The 21,333-nt window shown below is 50.4% G+C and overlaps 8 protein-coding genes across 8 annotated transcripts; 4 read left to right on the top strand and 4 right to left on the bottom strand.

The window, feature by feature from the left end:
* Window positions 1-297: 297 nt before the first annotated feature.
* Window positions 298-1,390, bottom strand: HRG_04629 (2OG-Fe(II) oxygenase superfamily domain-containing protein; the record flags this gene model as incomplete). Its single annotated transcript, XM_044863100.1, has 2 exons — window positions 298-1,045; window positions 1,095-1,390. The coding sequence occupies 2 exons, from the start codon at window positions 1,388-1,390 to the stop codon at window positions 298-300; spliced, it is 1,044 nt and encodes a 347-aa protein (XP_044721714.1).
* A 703-nt stretch (window positions 1,391-2,093) lies between these two features.
* On the top strand, window positions 2,094-3,501 carry HRG_04628 (MYB DNA-binding domain-containing protein; the record flags this gene model as incomplete). The annotated part of the gene is made up of 5 exons (XM_044863099.1): window positions 2,094-2,097; window positions 2,175-2,284; window positions 2,341-2,788; window positions 2,850-3,398; window positions 3,470-3,501. 5 exons carry the CDS (start codon window positions 2,094-2,096, stop codon window positions 3,499-3,501), a joined length of 1,143 nt encoding a protein of 380 aa, XP_044721713.1.
* Window positions 3,502-4,275: 774 nt separating this feature from the next.
* On the top strand, window positions 4,276-5,957 carry HRG_04627 (major facilitator superfamily domain-containing protein; the record flags this gene model as incomplete). Its single annotated transcript, XM_044863098.1, has 4 exons — window positions 4,276-4,442; window positions 4,527-4,838; window positions 4,892-5,379; window positions 5,437-5,957. The coding sequence occupies 4 exons, from the start codon at window positions 4,276-4,278 to the stop codon at window positions 5,955-5,957; spliced, it is 1,488 nt and encodes a 495-aa protein (XP_044721712.1).
* A 1,761-nt stretch (window positions 5,958-7,718) lies between these two features.
* HRG_04626 (protein phosphatase 2C domain-containing protein) lies at window positions 7,719-9,170 on the top strand (the record flags this gene model as incomplete). Its single annotated transcript, XM_044863097.1, has 1 exon — window positions 7,719-9,170. One exon carries the CDS (start codon window positions 7,719-7,721, stop codon window positions 9,168-9,170), a length of 1,452 nt encoding a protein of 483 aa, XP_044721711.1.
* A 1,600-nt stretch (window positions 9,171-10,770) lies between these two features.
* On the bottom strand, window positions 10,771-11,871 carry HRG_04625 (nmrA-like family domain-containing protein; the record flags this gene model as incomplete). The annotated part of the gene is made up of 5 exons (XM_044863096.1): window positions 10,771-10,911; window positions 10,990-11,099; window positions 11,193-11,389; window positions 11,456-11,607; window positions 11,698-11,871. The coding sequence occupies 5 exons, from the start codon at window positions 11,869-11,871 to the stop codon at window positions 10,771-10,773; spliced, it is 774 nt and encodes a 257-aa protein (XP_044721710.1).
* Window positions 11,872-12,608: 737 nt separating this feature from the next.
* Window positions 12,609-13,452, top strand: HRG_04624 (NUDIX domain-containing protein; the record flags this gene model as incomplete). Its single annotated transcript, XM_044863095.1, has 3 exons — window positions 12,609-12,780; window positions 12,831-13,169; window positions 13,220-13,452. 3 exons carry the CDS (start codon window positions 12,609-12,611, stop codon window positions 13,450-13,452), a joined length of 744 nt encoding a protein of 247 aa, XP_044721709.1.
* An 80-nt stretch (window positions 13,453-13,532) lies between these two features.
* On the bottom strand, window positions 13,533-14,282 carry HRG_04623 (cupin domain-containing protein; the record flags this gene model as incomplete). Its single annotated transcript, XM_044863094.1, has 4 exons — window positions 13,533-13,847; window positions 13,906-13,930; window positions 14,001-14,049; window positions 14,177-14,282. The coding sequence occupies 4 exons, from the start codon at window positions 14,280-14,282 to the stop codon at window positions 13,533-13,535; spliced, it is 495 nt and encodes a 164-aa protein (XP_044721708.1).
* A 2,427-nt stretch (window positions 14,283-16,709) lies between these two features.
* HRG_04622 (sas10/Utp3/C1D family domain-containing protein) lies at window positions 16,710-17,423 on the bottom strand (the record flags this gene model as incomplete). The annotated part of the gene is made up of 3 exons (XM_044863093.1): window positions 16,710-16,919; window positions 17,015-17,181; window positions 17,243-17,423. The coding sequence occupies 3 exons, from the start codon at window positions 17,421-17,423 to the stop codon at window positions 16,710-16,712; spliced, it is 558 nt and encodes a 185-aa protein (XP_044721707.1).
* Between the last annotated feature and the right edge of the window lie 3,910 nt (window positions 17,424-21,333).

Genomic DNA, 21,333 nt, shown 5'->3' with positions numbered 1-21,333 from the left:
GAGGATGAGATTCCCCTCAAGGACGGGCCACTTGGGGCCAAGGAGAATGGCATCATTACCATGCAGACGCGTATCGATGTCGAGGCGCACACGGCGGATGCGCATGAGCAGGAGCAGCGGACGCGGGCGCTGGTGCGGCCGTGGGACAAGACGTCGACCAATGTATAAATGAATAGTGAAAGAGTGATGCCAGGGCTAGCTTGCATGAGTTCATGTTGTTAATGAGCAGCAGATGCGGTTATATCTACCGGTCATCTAGGGCAAGTCTCGTGTGCTCACACACGTTGTAGCTTCATGCTAGACGACAACTGGCTTCCCGCCTGTGCTTTTCATGACGGCCTCGCCTCTCGACAAAGACATGGCCTTTTTCACCTCCCACTCCCACGCCGTCAAGTTGGCATCCTCTGCGTCGTCCGCCTCGGCGCCGACCTTGCTCCTCATGCTCGCATCGCGCTCCGGCCGCACGAGAAGCGCCAGGCTGTACCGGTCGACGAAGCGCTGCTCGCCCGGCGGGTACCGGATGCGATGGACGTTGCTGCGCAAGAGCCCGCCCGTCCACTGCACCATGGCGTCGCCGAGGTTGACAATCAGACACCCCGGCTGCGGCCGCACCCAGCGCCATGCATCCTCGTCGGCCGCACACCCGCCGGGAGTGAGAATCTGCAGGCCGCCGAGCACGTTTGCGAGGAGCGTGACGGTGCCAAAGTCGGTGTGGTGGATCATGCTCGTCCGCAGGTCCTGGGCCGCGGGACTGGCAAAGGCCTTGATGAGCCGGACGACGGTCCCGGACGGCTTGGTCGGTGTTTGCAGCGAGGAGAATGTGTCTTCTGGCAGGGACAGCTGCCTTGCGAGCGTGGCGCTGACTGTTGCGACGATGCGCTGGGCGTGCTTGAGGAACGAGGTGAACAGGGCGAGGTGAGTGTGCACGAGCGCGGGCAGTGGTTGAAGCGGCGTGGTGCCCATGAGGCCGTCTTGCCCGATATTGAACCACTCAAAGCGGTCCGGCTCCTCCGTCTCGGTTTTGGCATGGCCACGCGGCTTGAACCTGCGAGAGGTTGAGCAAAAGGACAGACAATTCTCTGAATGACGCATACCCTAGAAAGCTCCTTGGGATATCGTGTAAAAACGCTCGCTTGACGTCCTGCGGGAGGTCCATGATGTCCTTGCCAACCGCAAATAAGTGGTCAATCTCCTCCATGACGGCCTCGCCCAATTCATCGCCGCGCAGGTCGACGAGGAAGAAGCCAAGCTCCTGGCACGCATCCAGTGCCTGCTGCGCCGTCTTTTCATCTCTCGAGTTCAAGCCGGCCAGCGAAACGGTGTGCATTGGCATCGTGGGTACATTTTCGGGAAAGGGGGGAATATCGCGGAACAGCTTCTCGGAAGCCATGGCCGAGTTCTCAAGTGCTCAATGACGAGACAGGCGCTGATTGATTTGTCCAGCTTCGCCATGAGGCTTTTGATCGCATGGTAGTCCTTCCACCGGCCGGCAGGGGCATCCGGCTCGCTGCTCGCGACCAACATCCATCTGTTGTACGACCCAGTCACATGGCAAAGTAACCGTACGCAATACGCTGGTTACCAGGAGATCCCAGCCCCAGCCCAGCCCCTCTTTGACCCCGTGGAACCCCTAAGGAACACGCCTGCACGCCTGGCCTGTCCGGTGCGGAGTATTCTGTGCGTGGGTGAGACTCACGTCACATGCCTCGATGCCACCCCTGCATCGCTTCATGGACACTGTGCCGGGCCGAATAATGGGCCAACGCCCCCCCGTGTTGAACAGAGGAAGCTGGGTGGGCCTGTCAGCTCAAGCAGTTGAGCTTAACCGTGTGCTGGGAAGCCATGAGGCGCACTCGCCATGACTCCATCCTACCTTCTCGATTCCTTGGCTTCGTCCCTTTCTGAGATGATACTGGCCATCTATCTCTTGCTCCTGGCTGCAGTGGGCATATACATGTACTCTGCTCAGTATAGGATCCTACCAAGGTCTGTACCAGAGAAACAGCCAAGCGCACGCCGGCACGGTATTTCCATTCACAAGACGCAAATAATCAAGTGCAACATCTCACACCGTCGCCTGTTTCCAAAGAAACATGGGTTCGTCTATCCATACTTATCCGTCGGCATTCCCGTGCGGTCTCCAGCTTCAAACTGGCTACTCTCCGTGAGCTCAGCTCCATGGTGGAAACGAGGCTGGCTTCATGTTGCGCCCGAGGACCACTTGAACCGGGGTCGCGACGGGGACACTCTGTCTGACAATATTGATGCCTACCTGAAACGTCAGGTGTGTATACCAACAGTCGAATCCTGGTCCGGCAGCTGACCGGCTCTTGCAACTAGGAGCTAAACCCAGCTGACTTTCCTCACGTCTATCTGCTCACTTCACCGCGCTTCGTCAACTACGTATTCAAGCCGGCGTCGTTTTGGTACCTCTACACGGCAGACGGGAAGCTCAAGTATGTCGTCGCAGAGGTCAATAATACGTTTGACGAGCGGCGCATGTACTTGTTCCCGGCTGCTGAAGATGTCGGCATGTTTAGGCAGACGCTGGACAAGGACTTTCACGTGTCTCCGTTTAGTTCGAGGAAGGGCTCGTATGTGCTTTCTACCACAAGCCCGGCCGAGCAGGACGACGTTTCAGTCACCATCACCCTGCGCTCGTCAAAGGGCCATCCTAAACTTATCGCCCGTTGGTGGTCTGACGCGCCTGCGATGGATCCGTCGGACCTGTCGACACTCGCGTCTCTGTGGCTCCTTATCTCCTGGGGGTCGACTGTCCTGACTACATGTAAGTGCTCCAATGCCTATGAAACTACGAATCGTGAACTGGAGCTAAGTCGGCTGTAAAGTCATGAAAATTGTATTCCAGGCAATCGTGCTGGCTCAAGTTCATAAACTACAGATTTGGTATCGCCCAGAACCAAGAGAGTCGACTCTGCCACGCCGTTCATCATCGACAGAGACGTTCCTAGCATCCATCTTTCTCCAATATCTCCAGCACCTGCTTGACGTGGCGTCAAACAAGTACAGGCTCACAACACGATCCATTGGGGGCAACGGGGAACAGTGTTTGCAAAACTACATTTTCCTGAATTTGAAGATTGTGCAAGAGGATGACCCTGAGGCGTTCGACTTGAGGATTCACACGCCTCAATTCTTTCGTCACTTGATCACCCATAAGAAGCTGTCCGACCTTTTGTCGTACACTTTGCTGGATCCGTACGAGGAGAATCGCACCGCCTGGTCTGATGATGCACAGAGCCTCATCAGTATCATACAGGACCTCGAAAAAGCCCTGCAGAAGCAAAGACCTGGAAAGAGATGGAGTCTCAAGGAGGCCCTTTACAACGTGCCTTGGGCAGCATACATGCACCTCCGCTGCACTCAGCCGTTGACAGGTTCCTACCCTGATCCCGGCTTGCCACACACACGAACCAACGCGGAATCGCGACACGATCCAAAAACGCAGCTGAAAAGAGATGGATTCTGCTTCTTAGATGACTTTGTACATGATCACTGTAATCCGCTGTTACAGGTTGGATATATGGTGGCAACCCTGGGTCTGCAATGGAGGACACGAGTAATGAAGGTCATTGGGGGGGAGTAAGCGGACAAAAGACGATCCGCCGAAGGGGAAGGGTGGTGTGGCTTTGGCCCAGTGTGATTGGCATATCGGCCCAAGCCCTCCGCATGGGCTCGGAGGTGACTCCGTTCTCGAGTTTCTATTATATGGGATGGCCACGCATCCGAATGGCTAGGCAGGGGTCGCATCATGCCGTGCAACGCTAAAATCGAGCCGCTCCCGCGTGCCGCTCCATGTCTTGGCACCAACATGGCTCGGCCACTTTCCTTCAGGGGAGGGGAGCAACGGGCCTGCCTGTCGTATGGCCTCCCCTGCAATGGTGTTTTACAGGACAGCATCTCACCAATGGCAGCCGTCTTCTGTAGTCTCCCAATACCGCTCAACCACAGGATCTGGTATCAGCCCTTGAGCGGGTTAGGGTCCCGTACGGATGGGCTTTTCTGGAAGTCGGGAGTTTGTGGGGCTGAGGGCTGAGCTTGGGGTGCGTCGAAGCACCTTTGCCCTGATCCCTCGACTGCATGTCTTTGTACGGTGCCGTATACTTAGTAACGTGCTCGTCAGCCACCTGTCGACTGTTCGACTACCATACGTGCCATCGCCATACATACATGGCCATGTCTACTCTTGAGCTTCGATTCTTGTCGAGTCTTGTGTCAATTGCCTCTTCCTGATTCTCGAGGAAACGAATCAACATGGCTCTGCCGGATAACTACAACAACTCAAAGGAAATGTTTGAGAAATCTTCTCTGCGTCATGATCCGGACGACGAAACCGGCACGGCAACCCCGCCTGTCCAGCACGACGTCGACCGGGACGAGGTTTACTCCCACGAGGAGCAGAAGAGAATCATTCGTCGCGTGTAAGCAAATGTCTGCTCAACGAAGAGCCTTTTGCCTTGAGCTCTCGACGCCGGCTACCATTGCGATTGCTAATCGTCCTGCAGTGACTTTCGGCTAGTTCTCATACTTGCCTGTCTCTACGTCATATCCCTCGTCGACCGTGTCAACGTGTCGACCGCGGCCATTGCCGGACTCAACAAAGACCTCCAGCTCCAAGTCGGCACTCGCTACTCGACCATCATTGTAACATTTTTCGTGGCCTATACCGTCTTCCAGCCGCTCGGCACAGTGCTCACCAGAAAGATTGGCCCGAGATGGTTCCTCAGCTCCATCACGCTGGCCTGGGGCGCGGTCATGATTGGCAACGGCTTTGTTAACTCGTGGCAGAGCCTGGCAGGATTGCGAGTCCTGGTCGGGTGAGTCTGAACACACAGCAAGTACTTCTACAAGATATGTTAACATGGCGCAGTGTCTTTGAAGCCGGCTACTTTCCGGGGGCCGTCTATCTCCTGAGCACATGGTACACCCGCTTCGACATGCAAAAGCGCTACACCGTATTTTACGGCGTCGGCTGCGTGGCCGGTGCTCTCGGCGGCATCCTGGCTTTTGGCCTCTCGCAGATGAACGGCCTGGCCGGCCTGCGAGGCTGGCGATGGATCTTCATCATTGAAGGCGTCATATCTTGCCTTGGTGCCATCGCCTCCTGCTTCTTCCTCGTCGAGTTCCCCGAAGAAGCCCATCGATCGTGGAACTTTCTCAGCAAGCAAGAGTGCGACTTCATCATACGCCGTGTCAACCGCGATCGGGGAGACGCCATCACTGAGCCTTTTTCCCTGGTCGAGTTTCTCAAGCCCGCCGCCGACTTCAAAATCTGGGTCTATGCGTTCATCTTCTTTTGCGTCACGACAGTGGGCTACTCGATCAACTATTTCCTCCCTATGATTCTGCTCGGCATGGGTAAGTTCTATCCTCCCCAATATCTGTACCGCTCTTCTCGTCTAATTCCTCCCTTAGGCTTTAGCGTCGCCGCATCGCAATGCCTCATTGTCCCCCCGTGGATCTTTACAGGCCTTCTCATGTACGGGCAAGCCTGGCTTGGCGACAAGTACCGTCTCCGCGGTCCCATAATCGCCTTCAACGCCGTTCTGGCCCTCATTGGCCTTGCCCTCATGGGCTTCCACCCGGCGTATCCGGTCCGCTACTTTGGCGTCTTCCTCATCGTCGGGGGCGCCAGCGGCAACACGCCGCCCGTCTTGACCTACCAAGCCAACAACATCCGCGGACACTGGAAGCGCGCGTTTTGCAGCGCCTCGCTCATTGGCATGGGCGGCATCGGAGGCATCGCGGGGGCCCTCGTCTTTCGCAGCCAGGATGCGCCCAAGTATCTCCCCGGCATCTACGCGTCCATCGCCTGCAACATTTGCATCCTGGTCTGTGTGGCTGGCATGTCGGTGTGGTTCTGGTACCAGAACAAGAGGGCGAAACAGGGGCTGGTGATTCTAGAAGGTCTCAAGGACTTTACGTATACGTTTTAATGGAACGTGAATGCCAACATGCCTGCGTGCATACGGCGGATGCAACACTATTTTAAGAGCCTCTCGTTTATTCAAAATCCACCGTCGTCACAACTCCGTAGACTGTAGGCTCCCATTTTGCAGCACTGAAATGGCTTTTCGTACAGGGACACAGGGCTCTAGCCTCAGCTATAAGCTCGCCAGCAGATTCGTGTATCGATTTGTTTGACCCCTATTATAATTAGACAAGGCCAATGTTATGTACACCGACACCATCATGCTTATATACGGGTATATGGTGTATGCCTTGAAAAGTCATCGCGTCCATGGCGTGCATCAGTGCAAATTGCGCGTCACGTACTTGTCATACTTTGCGCAGCCAATCTTGGTATACTTATGTGACGCAATCGCCTCGGCATGGCCCGTAATGCTTCCGCCTCCCATACGAGACACGTTGGCCGTTTTCTGGCACGTCACCTCGCCCAGGCCCTGCAGCCACGAGAGCAGGATGCGCTCGTACGTGTCCCACCACTCGCCCATTACCTGCCTTGTGTCAGGTTCCTCTTCTCGACGCTCTTGTTGCAGGCTCCGAAGGCAGCGGCTTCTAGAGAGCTGTCACGGCGTAGTCGGCTGGCTCCAGCTGCTTGTGCCACTCGTTGGTCACTTTGATGCAGTCGCGTAGGCTTTTGTCGCTTCCGCCAATGAGGCCGCTTGGCGGAGGCGTATCCGCGTCGTCTTTGTCGGAGTCGCGCTGACTGGGGGGCAGGTCTTTCACAGGGGAAGCAGGCTGATCGGGACTGGGTCGAAGCCACCAAGGGGAGAACCTGAAGAGCCGATCAGTACATATCCGGGAAATGGTGGCAGACGTATGACCCCGGATGTAATATAGTTAAAGTCGTGACCTGGAACTTCCTGCGTCTCTTGCGAGTCCAAGGGCTGATGACTGTTGCGCACATAACCAAGTTCACCGTTGTTGGAATCATGCAGCATGGGAGCTTTGACTGACCTTGCGCTGCGCTCCGTACGTTTTTAGCTCCATGGCCATACAGGCCAGGTAGTTATTTGCAACTAACCTCGTTCCTGGAGATTTTGGGATATGGAACTGCGCTATGTGAAGATGTGATTGCTTCCGTCGTTCGATTTGACTCTGCCCTTTCTCAATGATGGCCAACCTGTATATCATCAGATCCTCGTGAAGTTACCATGCACTAGTAATTCATTGCAGCTACTTCACGGCCAGTTCTGGCTCGTTGAGGGTACTGCCCATTCGCGGTAGTCCCAGTTTACAAGCACGGCGGTGTCACTATCCATGCCTATTTAACTACAGCTTGAGAGAGATGTTCATCAGGCATATATATATCTTGTAGTCTAGAACACGTTGTTGTCCCCTTCCGGTAGGGCACGACTTTGCGCCACAGCGACTTCCGGCCGGGCTGAGTAGGGCTTTCTGACAATCCGGGGAAGCGATACGTTACATGGTTAATTACTTGTCTCCCTTCGCTCTTCTAGAGGACCGATCCTCTGGAGGATTGTAAGCGCCGTACAACCCCCCCCCTTTCTCAAACACAATCAGAGAAACGCAATACAAGTCCCTCTCGAGTCCTCTAGAGGACCGAGCTTCTGGAGGACGTAAGCGCCGCACGCCCCCCCCTCCTGTTTGTTCAGTCTGATAATATATCGCCTTGCTAATTTCATCAATTTTTAAAAGCCGTACCTAACTTACACCATATTGACTGAAAGCGCTCGTAAGCTTTTCAAGCTTAAACTACATACACCCTCGTGATGCTTCGCACACCACGGCTACGGATCCCTCTCGGTCGCGCTTTCCAAGCGCAAGCGCCGCACCGCCGCTTTACGAAGGGAGCTCAGTCCATTCCAGCTAGCATTGGTGCTGCGGGATACGCTGCGACTGCTAGTGCGATTGCTGTGATTGCCGCTTGGTGGTCGATAGGTACACCCGATCTTCCGCCACTGCTGGAGAGCCGACCAGGCCAACACCTCGTCGTCGAGTCCGATCCCTCGAAAGCCGAAGTGACCCGGATACTTTCGCAAGAGGCGTATTCTTTTAATGTCAGACACACCGCCGGTATCGAGAGATATGACGGTGCTCGGCTAGCTTCTAACAGCCCGTGTGAAGACCGCTTCACCCACGGCCTTGTCTCACCCTGGCACAACGGCAGTCCATGGGTTGCACTGGCTCTTTTCGACGGGCATGCAGGCTGGCAGACAGCCGACTTTCTGGAGAAGAAACTGATACCCTCGGTGCGACACGGCCTAAGTCAGATCAAGCCACCTTCAGGCGGAGAAATTACGCCCGAACGAACACTCCATGGTGCCATCATGAAAGCGTTTGTTGATCTTGACAATTCGATCATCAAGACAGCTGAAGATGCCGCTGAGAGCGATCAGCCTCTGCAAGAAAAGGTGCGGAGATTTGCCCCTGCCTTTGCTGGCTCATGTGCGCTGTTGTCACTGTACGACCCCATGACCAGCAGACTGCATGTGGCTTGTACCGGCGACTCACGAGCGGTTCTTGGACGACAGAGCCCAGACGGCAAGTGGGAAGCGATTCCGCTATCTACCGATCAGACTGGCAGCAATGTGGCGGAAGTTGCAAGGTTGAACACGGAGCACCCGAGCGAAGAAGGCCTAGCTCAAGACGGCCGGGTTCTAGGGCTTGCAGTTTCACGGGCCTTCGGTGACGGGAGATGGAAGTGGCCATCGGAAGCAACAAAGGGCTTTAGCAGGAGATTCTGCGGCCCCGGCGCCCTACCACCAAAATATAACATCCAGACACCACCGTATATAACTGCCGAGCCGGTTGTGACGACAACCACGATTAAGTCGGGCGGGCCTTCCTTTCTGATCCTGGCGACGGATGGTTTGTGGAATCGCTTGTCGAACCAGCAAGCTGTTGACCTCGTGGCAGCATGGCTGGATTCCGGATCCCCAAGGGAGGACATGGAATCCAGCAAATCGGAGCCAACATCATACGCACCGTTCGACTTTGGTGATTTCCGGAAAGGAGTGAGCCCGGACTTCGTCGATGAAAGGACAACTATCCAAGACGATAATGCTGCCGTCCATTTGATGCGGAACTCCCTTGGGGGGAACCATTCCGAGTTGATAGCTGGAAGGCTTGCTCTCACCCCTCCCTACTCCCGGAACCGGAGAGATGATATAACGATCCAGGTGGTCTTCTTCAATAATACCATAGCTCAGGCAAATAAATAGGGGAAGTCGAGTTTGCCCATAACGTATCACACACAGACTAAGTGCCACAACTATCAATTACGCACCACTTGTTGGAGCGCGCGTTCTACTTTTGGTGCCTCTCAAGCAAGGGCTTAAGAGCATAGTGGAAGAAACAGGGGCATAGAAAGGTGAATTTAGTAATATATATCTTGGTCTATCTATTAGGATAAGAGAGGGGCTTATATAGGTATAGTGACTATATATAGCTAGCTAAAAGGGGGCATTAAGATATTCCTATACCTAAGTTAGGCCTATATTATATCCTTACGCTAGGGGAGTTATATTAGTTAGGCAGGCTCTCTTATATATAACTATTAGGTCTACTGGGCATAACCATAGCCTCTTATGCCCACTCTCCTTAATAGTGTTATATTATGTAGCGTTAAGGAGAGCTAGCTTTATAATCGTCTGCTTGTCTTTCTCGCGTTGAGCGATTTTCCGGAGGAAGTTAGCATAATATAGAGTATACCTGCTGTTTCGTTGCTTAGCACCGACGAAGGTACGGGCTGTAGTCGGCTCGGATAAGGCCTCGGCAAAGCGTGGGACGTAGCGGTAACTGGTGGTGGCAGTGATGTGAGAATAGGGGTTGGTTGGAGGCTGGGAGGGGGCGAGCGGAGCGGCTGGCTTTTAACACTAGCCTGTTGCGCTCATCGGCCCCGTTGACGTCCATTTTGGTGGTGTCAAGAAACGGCCTCCTGTCATCTGCTTCCAAGATGGAAGTTGAAGGAAGGGGGCGAGCGTCCAGAGGGTGAGCAAGGCACCGGGCTGGTTTGTCATGCGGATTGCCCCTGGCCAGTTGCGTCTCAGCTGAATTGGCATGTTGGCGCACCCAACGCAGATACACTGTGCTTTGCGGGCAGTGCCGGCCCCTCATTGTCGAGGCCACCAAAAGCGGCGGCACCTCCCACCCGATTCGGTGGCCTCAACAGCGCTTTCTATCATTAATATGTATTTCCCCGAAATTCTGCTTGCTGTACGGACATGTCATACTGTTTTCTCGAAGGACTCATATTTCTACAAAGTAGTTTGCAATGATGTTGAAACTGCCATCATGAACGGCATTCACAAGATACCTTTGGTTCCGGTGACGGTGGTGGGGAGGTTTATTCGAGAAACCAGAGTATTGGGAGAAACCCGAGACCGCAAATATCCCCACGAGAGGCATTTCAACGCCGCAGAACATACCCGGAGCAGTGGGGAGACTGCATTTTGACGAAAACTATCAGACTCTGGCTGAGATTGGGGTCAATGACGCTAACGTCGTATTAATGGGTTACCCGTGCAGAAACTCCAAGTGTATCTAGGGGCTTACCCACGAAACCCTACGCAGGAAGCATGAACATCGAGCCCGAGCCCAAAGAGATGCGATAGTACTTAAAGCCAAGAGGGCCTGACTAGCCGATAAATAACTCACGAAGCAGTTAGCAAATGGGGCTACCGTCGTGGCACCAAGCACTCGCTACACCCACGGCATCTTTCATGTAATGCATCGGGCAATCACAAAAACAGCGCCAATGCCCCTGTTTGCTCTAGGCATTTTGCAGGAGAAATCTCATGTTGACCACTCTTCTCACCACTATCAAAGCCATTTAGCTTTATTCTTGTCCACAAACTCTCTCCAAGTCGTAGGCGTCTCATCCAGCAGACTCAAGCTCTCACTCAAGCCCGCACCTCCATAGTAACCGGGGTTCTCGGTTAGTAGAAAGTTTTCTAGCATTTCCTGAGCTATAGGCGGCGGCAAGTACGCCTTGAAAGCTTCTTGGGGGATCTGCACAGCCTTGGCCGGCTTACCCATTACCTCTGAGAACTCGGCAAGGAGCTGTGATGGACTGTAGTAGTTGGTCGCGGCGTAAATATGCTTGCCAACGTACTTTGGGTGGTGCTTGATGGCAGCCTTGACAAATTTCCCTAGCATTGTGTAAGTGGACTGGCTAGTTTTGAGAAATCGGAGAAATGATTTGGTTTTGTTTTCTCACTCCTTGTAGGGTTGACGTGACTTACCAGTATCGGCGACAACATCGAGAATCGGAATCTTTGCCTTGTCCACATCAACAGGCGCAGGCAGCAGGTACGAGCCATCCTCGCTCTTTTGGATGGCCTGGAAGAAATTGGACGCATACCAGCCAGGGAGTACAAAGGTGCTTGGAATGCCGCTGTCGCGTATGTATTGCTCGATCTTGGCTTTGCTATCGAAGTGGCTGATGCGAGAGAGCCGGCCATTGCTGGCATCCGTCGCATTTATGAGAGACGAAAAGATAAGATGCTTTACTCCCGCTGCCTTTGCGGCGTCGGCAACGGCTTTGCCCTGGGATATCTCGGTGGCGGCATTGGTAGACTCCCAGAAGTTGGTGGCGAGAAAGACGGTGTGAGCGCCTTGGAGCGCTGGAGCGACCGACTCGAACGTTGACATGTTGCCCTACAGCACGATGGTCGGTAAACCATCTTTCATGTTTGTCTTGTTTTTTATACGTCTCTTGGATTCTCCAAAGGAAGGGAATCATCTTACTGCGACGACTTTTGCTCCCATGGCCTGCAAGGCCCTTGCCGCAGGCTTGGTGGCATTGCGGGTGACGGCTCGGATCTTGAACTGGCTGGAAAAGGCGGCATCGCCAAGGATAGCCCTCACGACGGAACCGCCTTGGTTGCCGGTGGCTCCGAAAACCGTTAGAATCTTGGACATGGTTGGTATGAAAAGGCCAATGCAAGACCTGGATGCTCAATTGTTGGACAAGGAATTCAACGATTGTTACGGAGGTGCAGTCGACGAGTTGAGATTTTCCGTCAGGCGTCCGATTGCGACCTTCACGTGTTGGGACATTCGGATTTGCCATGACTGCTGGGAGAAGGGGAGAAATGCCTGTCTCTTGCAGGCTACTCTCAGGCCCGTTAGCCTTGTGCCACCAATGGTCAAGCCGAGGCACGTTGCCCTCGGAACGACGTTGCCACATCGAAACAGGAACAGTTTCGGCGGATCTGCACCGCCGGACGAATCTTAATTTCTCGTCGGGTTCAGGTGCAGGTGGTTCTAATCAAGGGGCGGATACTTGTCTTTCCGACCGAGTACAACGAAATGTGGCAATGAGCTTCCCTTCCACATGTAGTGACGGGCTGGAAGCCCGTGTTCAAGTGTAATCCTGCGAGAGGTGGAGAATGAGGGGATTTACGAGACCTGACGCTTCCGACTCGCACCGTCCGTGCAATCGGCCACGGAGTCATTGCAGCCATCACGCCACGGCGTCTATGGTGGCCCCAGTTCAAACACCTAACCACCACAACTCCTTTGAATCAACAAACACCCGGGCTATTTTCCCATCTTCAGGGCATCGGTCAGCTCTCATATAGAAACAGCCCTCGACCCTCACGAGTGCACAACAAGGGTAAAGGCTGGAGCGTTAACCCTCGCATACCGACATAGCCATGGCGGCCCAGCCCCTGACGACCGAGACATTGTCCCGGCTGTTCCCCGACATTGACACGACACCGGATGCCCTGTCCGGCCACGACGAGGAGCAAATCAGGTTAATGGACGAAATGTGCATCGTCACCGACGAGAATGACATGCCCATCGGCAAGGCGAGCAAGATGATTTGTGCGAACTACGCAGCAAAGCTCTAGACATGGATGACTGACCCCAAATAGGCCATCTCATGAGCAACATCAACAAAGGCCTTCTTCACCGGGCTTTTTCCGTCTTTCTCTTCAACGATAAAAATGAGCTGCTCCTTCAACAACGGGCGCCAGAGAAGATTACGTTTCCCGGCATGTGGACTAATACATGCTGCTCGCACCCCTTGGCCGTATCTGGTGAGACGGGCTCAATGCTTCAAGCTGCCATCGAGGGGGTCAAACGTGCGGCGCAGCGAAAGCTTCATCACGAGCTGGGAATCGACAAAGCGCAGGTTCCGATTGAAAAGTTCCACTTTTTGACGCGCATCCATTACAAGTCTGCCAGTGACAGCGAGTGGGGAGAGCACGAGGGTAAGTGACAGGCAGTGGCAAGACTGCGACACAGATGCTAAGTTGTGCAGTCGACTATGTTCTCTTCATCAAGGCTCAGGTTCAGCTCGACGTCAATGACAATGAGGTCAAGGCAACGCAGTACGTAAATTCCGACGGGCTCAAAAAGCTGTTTCAAGACCCGAACCTCAGCTTCACGCCCTGGTTCACGCTCATCTGCAAATCCATGCTTTTTGAGTGGTGGGACACTTTGGACTCTAACCTGGAAGATTACACCAACGAAGTCCAGATCCGGCGCATGTAGCAGGAATAGACAGCTCCTAACCTCGCTGTTTCTCCATTTTTAGCCGTGACCGTATACCGAAACGGCCTGAAAACGGCTGCTTAATTCTGCCGTCCAGCCCCCATTTCCTGCTCAGAAACCCCAATCGTGGCAAAGTACGCCATGGCTCGCCGGTTCGACTCCGGGTCCATGGGTTTGCCTTGTTCCGCCATGGTCGCCAAGAGCTTAAAATAGTTGATATAAAACGCGGGGGTATAGGTGTTGAAGAATTTGGCTTCTTCGTCGAATGGATTGGAAAAGGTATGAGCGCAACGCGGGGGGACGACGATATAGTCTCCTTGTTTCGCGTCAACTGTCTCGCCGCGCAACCCGTGGAATCGCAGTGTGCCCTGGAGGACAAGAAACGTCTCGTCGTGCTGTCAAGTTTACAATTGTTAGGACCGGAAGCCTAGATGTCTGATACGGGCTACATACCATTTCATGCCAATGTGCTGGCGGGCTACCATCAACAGTGATTAGCCCGAGTGTCGATTGTGGAAGCTCTAGTAGCCATGTGTTGCCCTACATACCCATTTGTATGCGGCGGCACTATAAACTCGGCAGACCCGATTCTATTATCTGATTCCTGTTAGCCCGTGCCATATCTATACGACTTCCTATACCATGTGTGGCTGTGGAAGTAGCAAAGAAACAGGACGGTGATGGATATAATACGGAATTTCAACCGTTGGCTATCCCAACTTACCCGTTTTTGACCCATCTTCCAAGATTCGGATGGTAACGGTACCAAGCGAGAGCGTCTCGCCAGCCTTCACCGGTACAAACTTGATTGGGGCGGTTGGGGTTTCCATGCTCAATGACTGCAATCTCCAGCAGCGTCGTAGTATTTAGGAGATTAATGAGCGTTAGGACGTAGAACTATACAACTGACGAATAAGGTTGTTGGCGGCATGCGTCCATTTAACTTCTGGAGTCAAATGACAGTAAAATCGATAGCTTACTGATGAGCCAAACAGTGCGTATAATTATAACGCATCCGGATGGGGAGTCAATAACGATTAACCCCGCTGACGGATTTAGGGACTAGGGTTAGATGGACAGAGTAATTAGTACATACACGGAACCGGGCAACGAGACCGGAAGGATGTTCCAGGGGCAGACTATGCAAGACCCTCCCCACAAGGCCTTCTTGCCTTCCTAGCAGCGGATTGGGGGTCTGAAGTCCGAATTACTAGTCTGCGGTTGCGAAAGACGAGCCCGTGTCAACAATTACCCTCCAAAGCAAAAGAACAGTACGTTGGTAGTACTCTGAGAATTGTCACGGGTTTACATGTCCTGCTTCGCGTTTAGTATTATTATATTAGTGGCTACGCTAGAAAAAGAAGATTGCAGTGTTAACACCTAGCCCCAAACCTTCCGGGCAGCTTGGGCCCAAATTTTCGGCATTTTTGTGCCGCTTTCAGCTTCAGGGCGCGGTCTAATGGCTGCCCGTGCACTTCATTAACCTCCATTGGTGCTTGATGAGGTGGCGCTGTTTCTGAGATGTTGCTTCTACGTCGCTATGATTATTCGTATGGCGGGTGTTGCCACCCAGGTGAGGAAGAAAGTCTCGTCGTCCTTGGTATGCCTTCAAGATGTATCGCATGGACAAGCTGGCGCTATGTCTGAGCACGTGGAGTAGCTCGCTGCGCTGAACAAGGTGCTACGGCAACGGCACTTGCGGTCTGAGTCTGATTTGGGGGGCGGCCGTGCCGGCACAAACGACCGAGACCGGCCCCTTTTGAATATTCGGTATGCCAGGGATCGCTTCCGAGGTGGCGGAGTAACAGGTTTCTCGTTTGTCGAAAGAGTGCTACTGCTGTCGATGCTGAACCGGCGCGACTTTCGCCGAAAGGAGAAGGTCGTAGGGCTGCTTGGCATGGAGTTAGAGCCAAGCCCGGCAAGATTGTCCCTGGCCGAGCGCTTGCGGTGAAAGAAGGCGAAAATAGGCTCCATGGCGACGAAGGGTAGGCAGCTGCTGCCAATGATAGAGGCGAAACCTCGGCTGCCCGAGGCGTTGGAGAGTGGTGGGATGGCAATGCTCAGCCGACTTCTGCCACCGCCTGACGTGGGATCGACCGTACGCAAGAGGGGCCGTGGATAGACGGCGCAGATGAGTTCAATATCGCAGCAAGAGGAAACACGCCGGCCTGCGGAGACGAATCTCGGGATATTAACGGTTCGAGTGACGGACTTGCGAAGAAGCTCAACGCGAGCAAAGACGGTGGCTAGGAAAATGATTGGCGCTGGGTGCGATCGAGGTGGAATCACAGGATAAGGCAAAAGACAGTTTCTTATAGCTGATGCCGGGCAGTCATGGGACTTTTTAGTGAGGGAAGCCTGAGACGCAGCCGCGTTTGAAGGGGGTCCAAAGCGGCCTGCCGGCAGTCGAGACATAATCCGTGCGCGCCTACTCGCCGGGGAACCCGGGCGGGACACGAGAGCGTGTTTCAACGCTCGTTTTCTATACGAAGGCTCTGAAGAAAGGCTCGTGATCGAGTCATTCGAGCACCAGTCTCCTCCTGGGCATCTCGCTACGGTGCTCTACCGCCGCGCTTTTGGGCAGGCCGCTGCTGCCAGGCGTGGAAACGGCCAACGCTGTGGACCGACGACAGCCTTGGTCGCCCCCACCGTTAAGGCATTTCCGACGTGCTTAGGTTTTCAAGGCTTCGGAACCGACGACCAAGATGGTAAAGCTTGACTCGCGGCCTTTACTCTTGGTGCTCCGCCGCTCAGCCAGCAAAGCAACAGCCGTCCATCAGGCCTTTCCGAGGCAAAGTCTGCTGAACGCGGGGGCCACCAATGAGACAATAGAGTTGCGCGAAACAAGTAAAGCGTGTATAGGAGGATCGTGGTATTCTCTCTCGTTCTTTATAGACCGGCGTAGAGTTCTGGACTGGACCCAACATGTACCTGTCCAGCCTCTCGTAAAGCTATGCAGCTTACTGGACCATTCTTCTCCGGTCGTCCCCTCAAATCGCAAGCGGTCTTGCGTTCCTTTTTGTGTCTGTCAAGTATTTGGCACCTCTCATCGTGCCAATCTGGGAAGCAGCCCGGACGCCGAACGCCCAACACGCAATAGTCAGTTTCAAAGCGCCCAGTCCGATCGATAACCAGCCCAAGTCGAAAGGAGGTCATCCCAAGCCATCCACGTCAACTCGGTAATATCCACGACCCCAAGAGCATCAATGTCTGCTCCCGCATTACTTACTCCTAATTCTTAACCTCTGTCGGGATGATTAGTGCTTCTTGGCCTTCTCCTTCTTGTCATGCTGCGGCTTCTGCTGCTTCTTTTTCCTACTTCTCGCCTGTTCCTCGGTGCCAGGACCGGCAGAGGGCGCCGAGTTGTCCGCCGACCGCTTCTTGCCTTCGACGGACTTGAGCAGCGCCTTGGCCCGCTCCTCGGCAATCTTCTCGGCAAGCTTGCTGCTGAGGCTCTTGTTGTCGGCCTGCAAGGGAAAAGGCACGAGCAAACCTGGTCAGCACTGTTTTCTGTAAAGAAAGGCAGCTTTGAGGAGGAGGGGGGGAGGGGGGCAAAGGGTACCAAGTCGGCCTTGAGCATGCGCGCGGCCGCCTCGCGGTTGACCGTCAGAGTGCGCTTGGCCTCGGGCTCCTCGACGGCCTTGATCTTGACAAAGTACTGCTGCACGCGCTTGAGCTCCGTCATGACGGCATGGTCTTGGGTGTCGACGCCCTGAAGGCGCAGATATGCTGTGGCAGGTTGGTCCGTCAGTTTGTCCATACTATGGCGGCGGCGGGCGAGGGCTCCTACAGAAAAGCAGCGACTCGATGGCGTAGGCAGAGAGTGAAAAGAGCTTGGACTTATCGAGGAGCGGGAGCTGTGAGGCCTTTCCTTCGAGGTTGTCGAGCAAAGGCCCCAGCGCCTCTTCCAGGTCGTCGAGCTGCGCGTCGAGCCTGTCGAGATCGGGCGTGATGTCCTTGACGTCCGACATTGGCGCGGTCGGCAGCTCGGGTTTCACAGATTATTCTGGGAGAATGGCCCACTCCGCCGCTCTTGTGAGCAGGCACAAGGTTGCAGTCGAAAGCTTGCGGAGCGCGACTCGAGGACGCGGGCTGCGAGAGATGGCGAGGATGAGACTGAAGAGCTTTCTGAGTTCTCGGTACCGTGTAAAGTACAGTGCGCATTGCCCGGCGATGAGATTACCTAAGGCTGTAAGTTACCGTATATATGCCTGTACCGAGGCCCCTAACCGCCGCTTGGCTTGGCTTACCCAAGCCCCGCACAATGCTCCGTATCTGCTGTTATCAAAGGCGACTGACCGTTGACCATAAATTCATAAGTGTCAGATCTGTAGGAGCAGGGTCACCTAATATTACGTGTAGTATGACCTCCCGTTGCTCACTCCTTAATGCATTGCTTATTTTTTACTTGTTATTCGTCCTTCGCATCTTGCACATTGTCCCTTTAGACCTCCATATTCTTTCAATCCCCTTATTTGACGGTCATTCTCATCCAAACTAGAATCATCTAGCCGTCTATAAATCCTCGCTTAACTGCCGGCCATCCATCATCCATGATGCCAAAGTATGCCGTATCCCACGGGCTTTCTACCTGCAATACCCTGGGTTGCTCTCGCCGCAAAATGCTTATGCAGCAAGAGAGCGTGGTCCGCTGTTAGCGGCACTAGGGATGTGTATCAACCGTGAAGAGTAACGCAAGACGAGCATATAGCGTTCCTCGACAGAACGGGGCATCAAGAGGAGGATCTATGTTCTTTGCATTAGATAGTGTGCCGACCGATAAGAGGAATAAATCCCTATTTAGTAAGGTATATAATTACCTTAATAGAGTTACTATTAATATTTAGGGCCCTATAAGAACCCCTACTTATAATAAATACACCTCCTTTATATCCTTTTTAGATATAGGGATAAGATATTTAGAAATATCTTTAATAAAATCTAAGGCAGAAGCCCTAGATAAATTCTTAGAATATAAAGCCTTGGTTGAAAATAACCGGGATAATATTACTATAAAGGAAGTCTTTTCGGATAACGCAAAAGAATTCCTATATAAAATAAAACCCTACTGCTTAAGAAAGGGAATTAAATATTATACTAGCCCTCCTAGGACTCCTAAATTAAACGGAGTAATAGAGAGGATTAATAGGACTATTTTAAATAAAGTCCGAGCTATTTTATTTACGGCAAAACTGCCTAAATATCTATAGGGAGAAGCTATTCTAATAGCAGCCTATTTATATAATAGGACCCCTTACTTACGAATAGGCTTCTAAACTCTTATAGAGAAGAAGGAAAATAAATCTCTAGCCTTAGAAGACTTAGAGAAAATTAAGACCTTCGGAAGTACTATTTATTATAAAAATAAAGACCCCTTAGATAAGCTAGAAATAAGAGCTTATAAGGGTATTATTATAGGCTATAATAAAAATGCTTATAAAATATATAACTTTTTAAAAAGAAAAGTAATAATTTCTAGAGATATTATTATCCTAGAAAATAAATTTATAGAAAATAAAAAAGAAGAAGACCTTAAGGACTTTAATTTTAATACCTTACCTTTTATAAATAAGGTCCCGGATAATTATTTATAAAGGGAACCTATATATAAAGAAGGCAATAACTCTTCTTTAGAAGAAGAGAAAAATAACCCTCCTATAGAGAAGGAAGATAAACTTCTTATAGAGTAGGAAAATAACCCTCCTATAAAGAAGGAAGATAACCCTCTTATAGAGAAGGAAGATAACCCTTTTATAAAAAAGGGAAATAATCCTCTTTTAGAAAAGGGATTATATTAAATAGTAAAAGTAAAGAGATTATTCTATCTTTACTAGAAAATAAGGATCCTATAGAGCCTAAAACATTTAAATAGGCTATAAATAGCTTAGAAGCTATAGAATAGAAAAGAGCTATATTTCTAGAAATAAAAGAGCTCTTAAACTAAAATACCTAGGAATTATAGCCTCTTCCTAGTAATAGGGAGGCCCTAGGCGGCCGTTAGGTCTATAAAATAAAGCGGGATAATAATAACATTATTATTAAATATAAAGCCCGCTATATAGTATAAGGATTTAATTAGGTCTACGGCCTAGATTATTTAGAAACCTTTTCTACGATAGTAAGACCCGAATCTATTAGAATGCTACTTATAATAGCTATTTCTAATAATTATACTTTACTATAATACGATATAAAAAATGCCTTTATATATACCGAAATAGATATAGATATTTATATAAAATTCCCTATAAGCTACGAAGAGCTAATACTTAAAGACTAGTTTAATAAAAACTAGTATAAGTATAATATTAGCTATTCGTAGTTTCTAGAGCTATATAAAAAGAAAAGGCTAGTAGCAAAATTAAAGAAAGTATTATACGGCCTTAAATAAAGCCTAAAGCTCTAGTATAACTATCTTAGCTTAATATTAGCTAAGATAGGATTTTCGGCCCTTCCTATAGATAAAGGGGTATTTATAAATACGCAATATAAAATTACGATTATAATCTATATAGATAACCTCTTAATAATAGGGCCTAATAAAGGTATAATAAATAGTCTACTTAAAAGAGTAGTAGATTATATAAAGGTTTAGCCTCTAGGCGAACTAAAAGACTTCTTAGGAATATATATAATTATAAACTAGAGTAGAAAGGAGATATTTATATCGTAGGAAAAATATACTCGTAATAAAATACGAGAATATAATAAAGAAGACTTAGGGACTTTTAATACGCTTACTATAGTAGGAGTAGAGCTTAAAAAGGCTACTATAATGCCTTTATAAAAAGAAATCCTTATTTACTAAAGGGAAATAAGGGCTCTATTATATCTAGCTATAATAAGTAGGCTAGACATTTTATATACTGTTATTTCCTACGCTAGATTTACTTCTAAACTAAATAATATATATTTTAAAGCGTTAAATACTATCTAGAAATATTTAAATAAATACCCTAACTTAGGGATAATTTATTACTATAATATCCCTTATACTTATAATTTTATAAAAGGTTATTCCGACGCTAGCTAAGCGTCTAACCTTATAGATAGAAAATCCGTTTCTAGATACTATTTCTATATTTATAAAAATATTATAAGTTAGGCTAGCTAAAAGTAAAAATCTATAGCCCTATTAACCTACGAAGCTAAATTTATTGCCCTTAAGGAGGCTAATAAAGAAGCTTTATATCTAAATCGGCTATATTATTCGATAAATAATAGCTTATCTATTAGAATTCTTAATACTATACCTCCTATCTTAACGGATAACGAGGTAGCTATTAAATTAGCTAAAAATCTAGAATTTTATAAAAAGATAAAGTATATAGATATTACTTACTTCTATAGCCGAGAAAATATTAAGGAAAAGAAGATCCGGATTTTCTATATTAAATCTAAAGATAATATTGCCGATATATTTACTAAGGAACTAAGAAGAGAAAAATTCTTTAAGTTCTAAGAGCTTCTTTCCCTTAGGGAATTAAAAGAGCCTTAAAAAGAAAAGCTTATATCCCTTTAATAAAGGTTTTTTAGCTATCTTTTACTTTCTTAGCTTTTCCTCTATATATAATTAATAGGTTTTTTCCTTTAAAAAGGTTTCTTATTAGTAAAAAACTATTACGGAGTAAGTAGAGGTATAGGCTTAAGTACGGTCCGTTAAAAGAAGGTTAATAATCTATAAAGGGGAAAAGGAAGAAAAGTACGGGCCTAGCCTATATAGGCATAGAGGCCGCTTATATATAAACTTAGCCTAGACCTTAGTCTAGGCCTATATAGGGCAAAAGCCCTTATATTATACCCCTACCTAGCTTTTAAAGAGGCGCGCCTCTAAATAATACCCGATACCGCGCTTAAGGGGACGGAACCCTCGCGCGGACT

This window comes from Hirsutella rhossiliensis, assembly GCF_020360975.1.
Source record: "Hirsutella rhossiliensis strain HR02 chromosome Unknown scaffold00004, whole genome shotgun sequence".
NCBI lineage: Eukaryota > Fungi > Ascomycota > Sordariomycetes > Hypocreales > Ophiocordycipitaceae > Hirsutella > Hirsutella rhossiliensis.
This window is presented reverse-complemented; position numbering and strand designations above follow the sequence as displayed.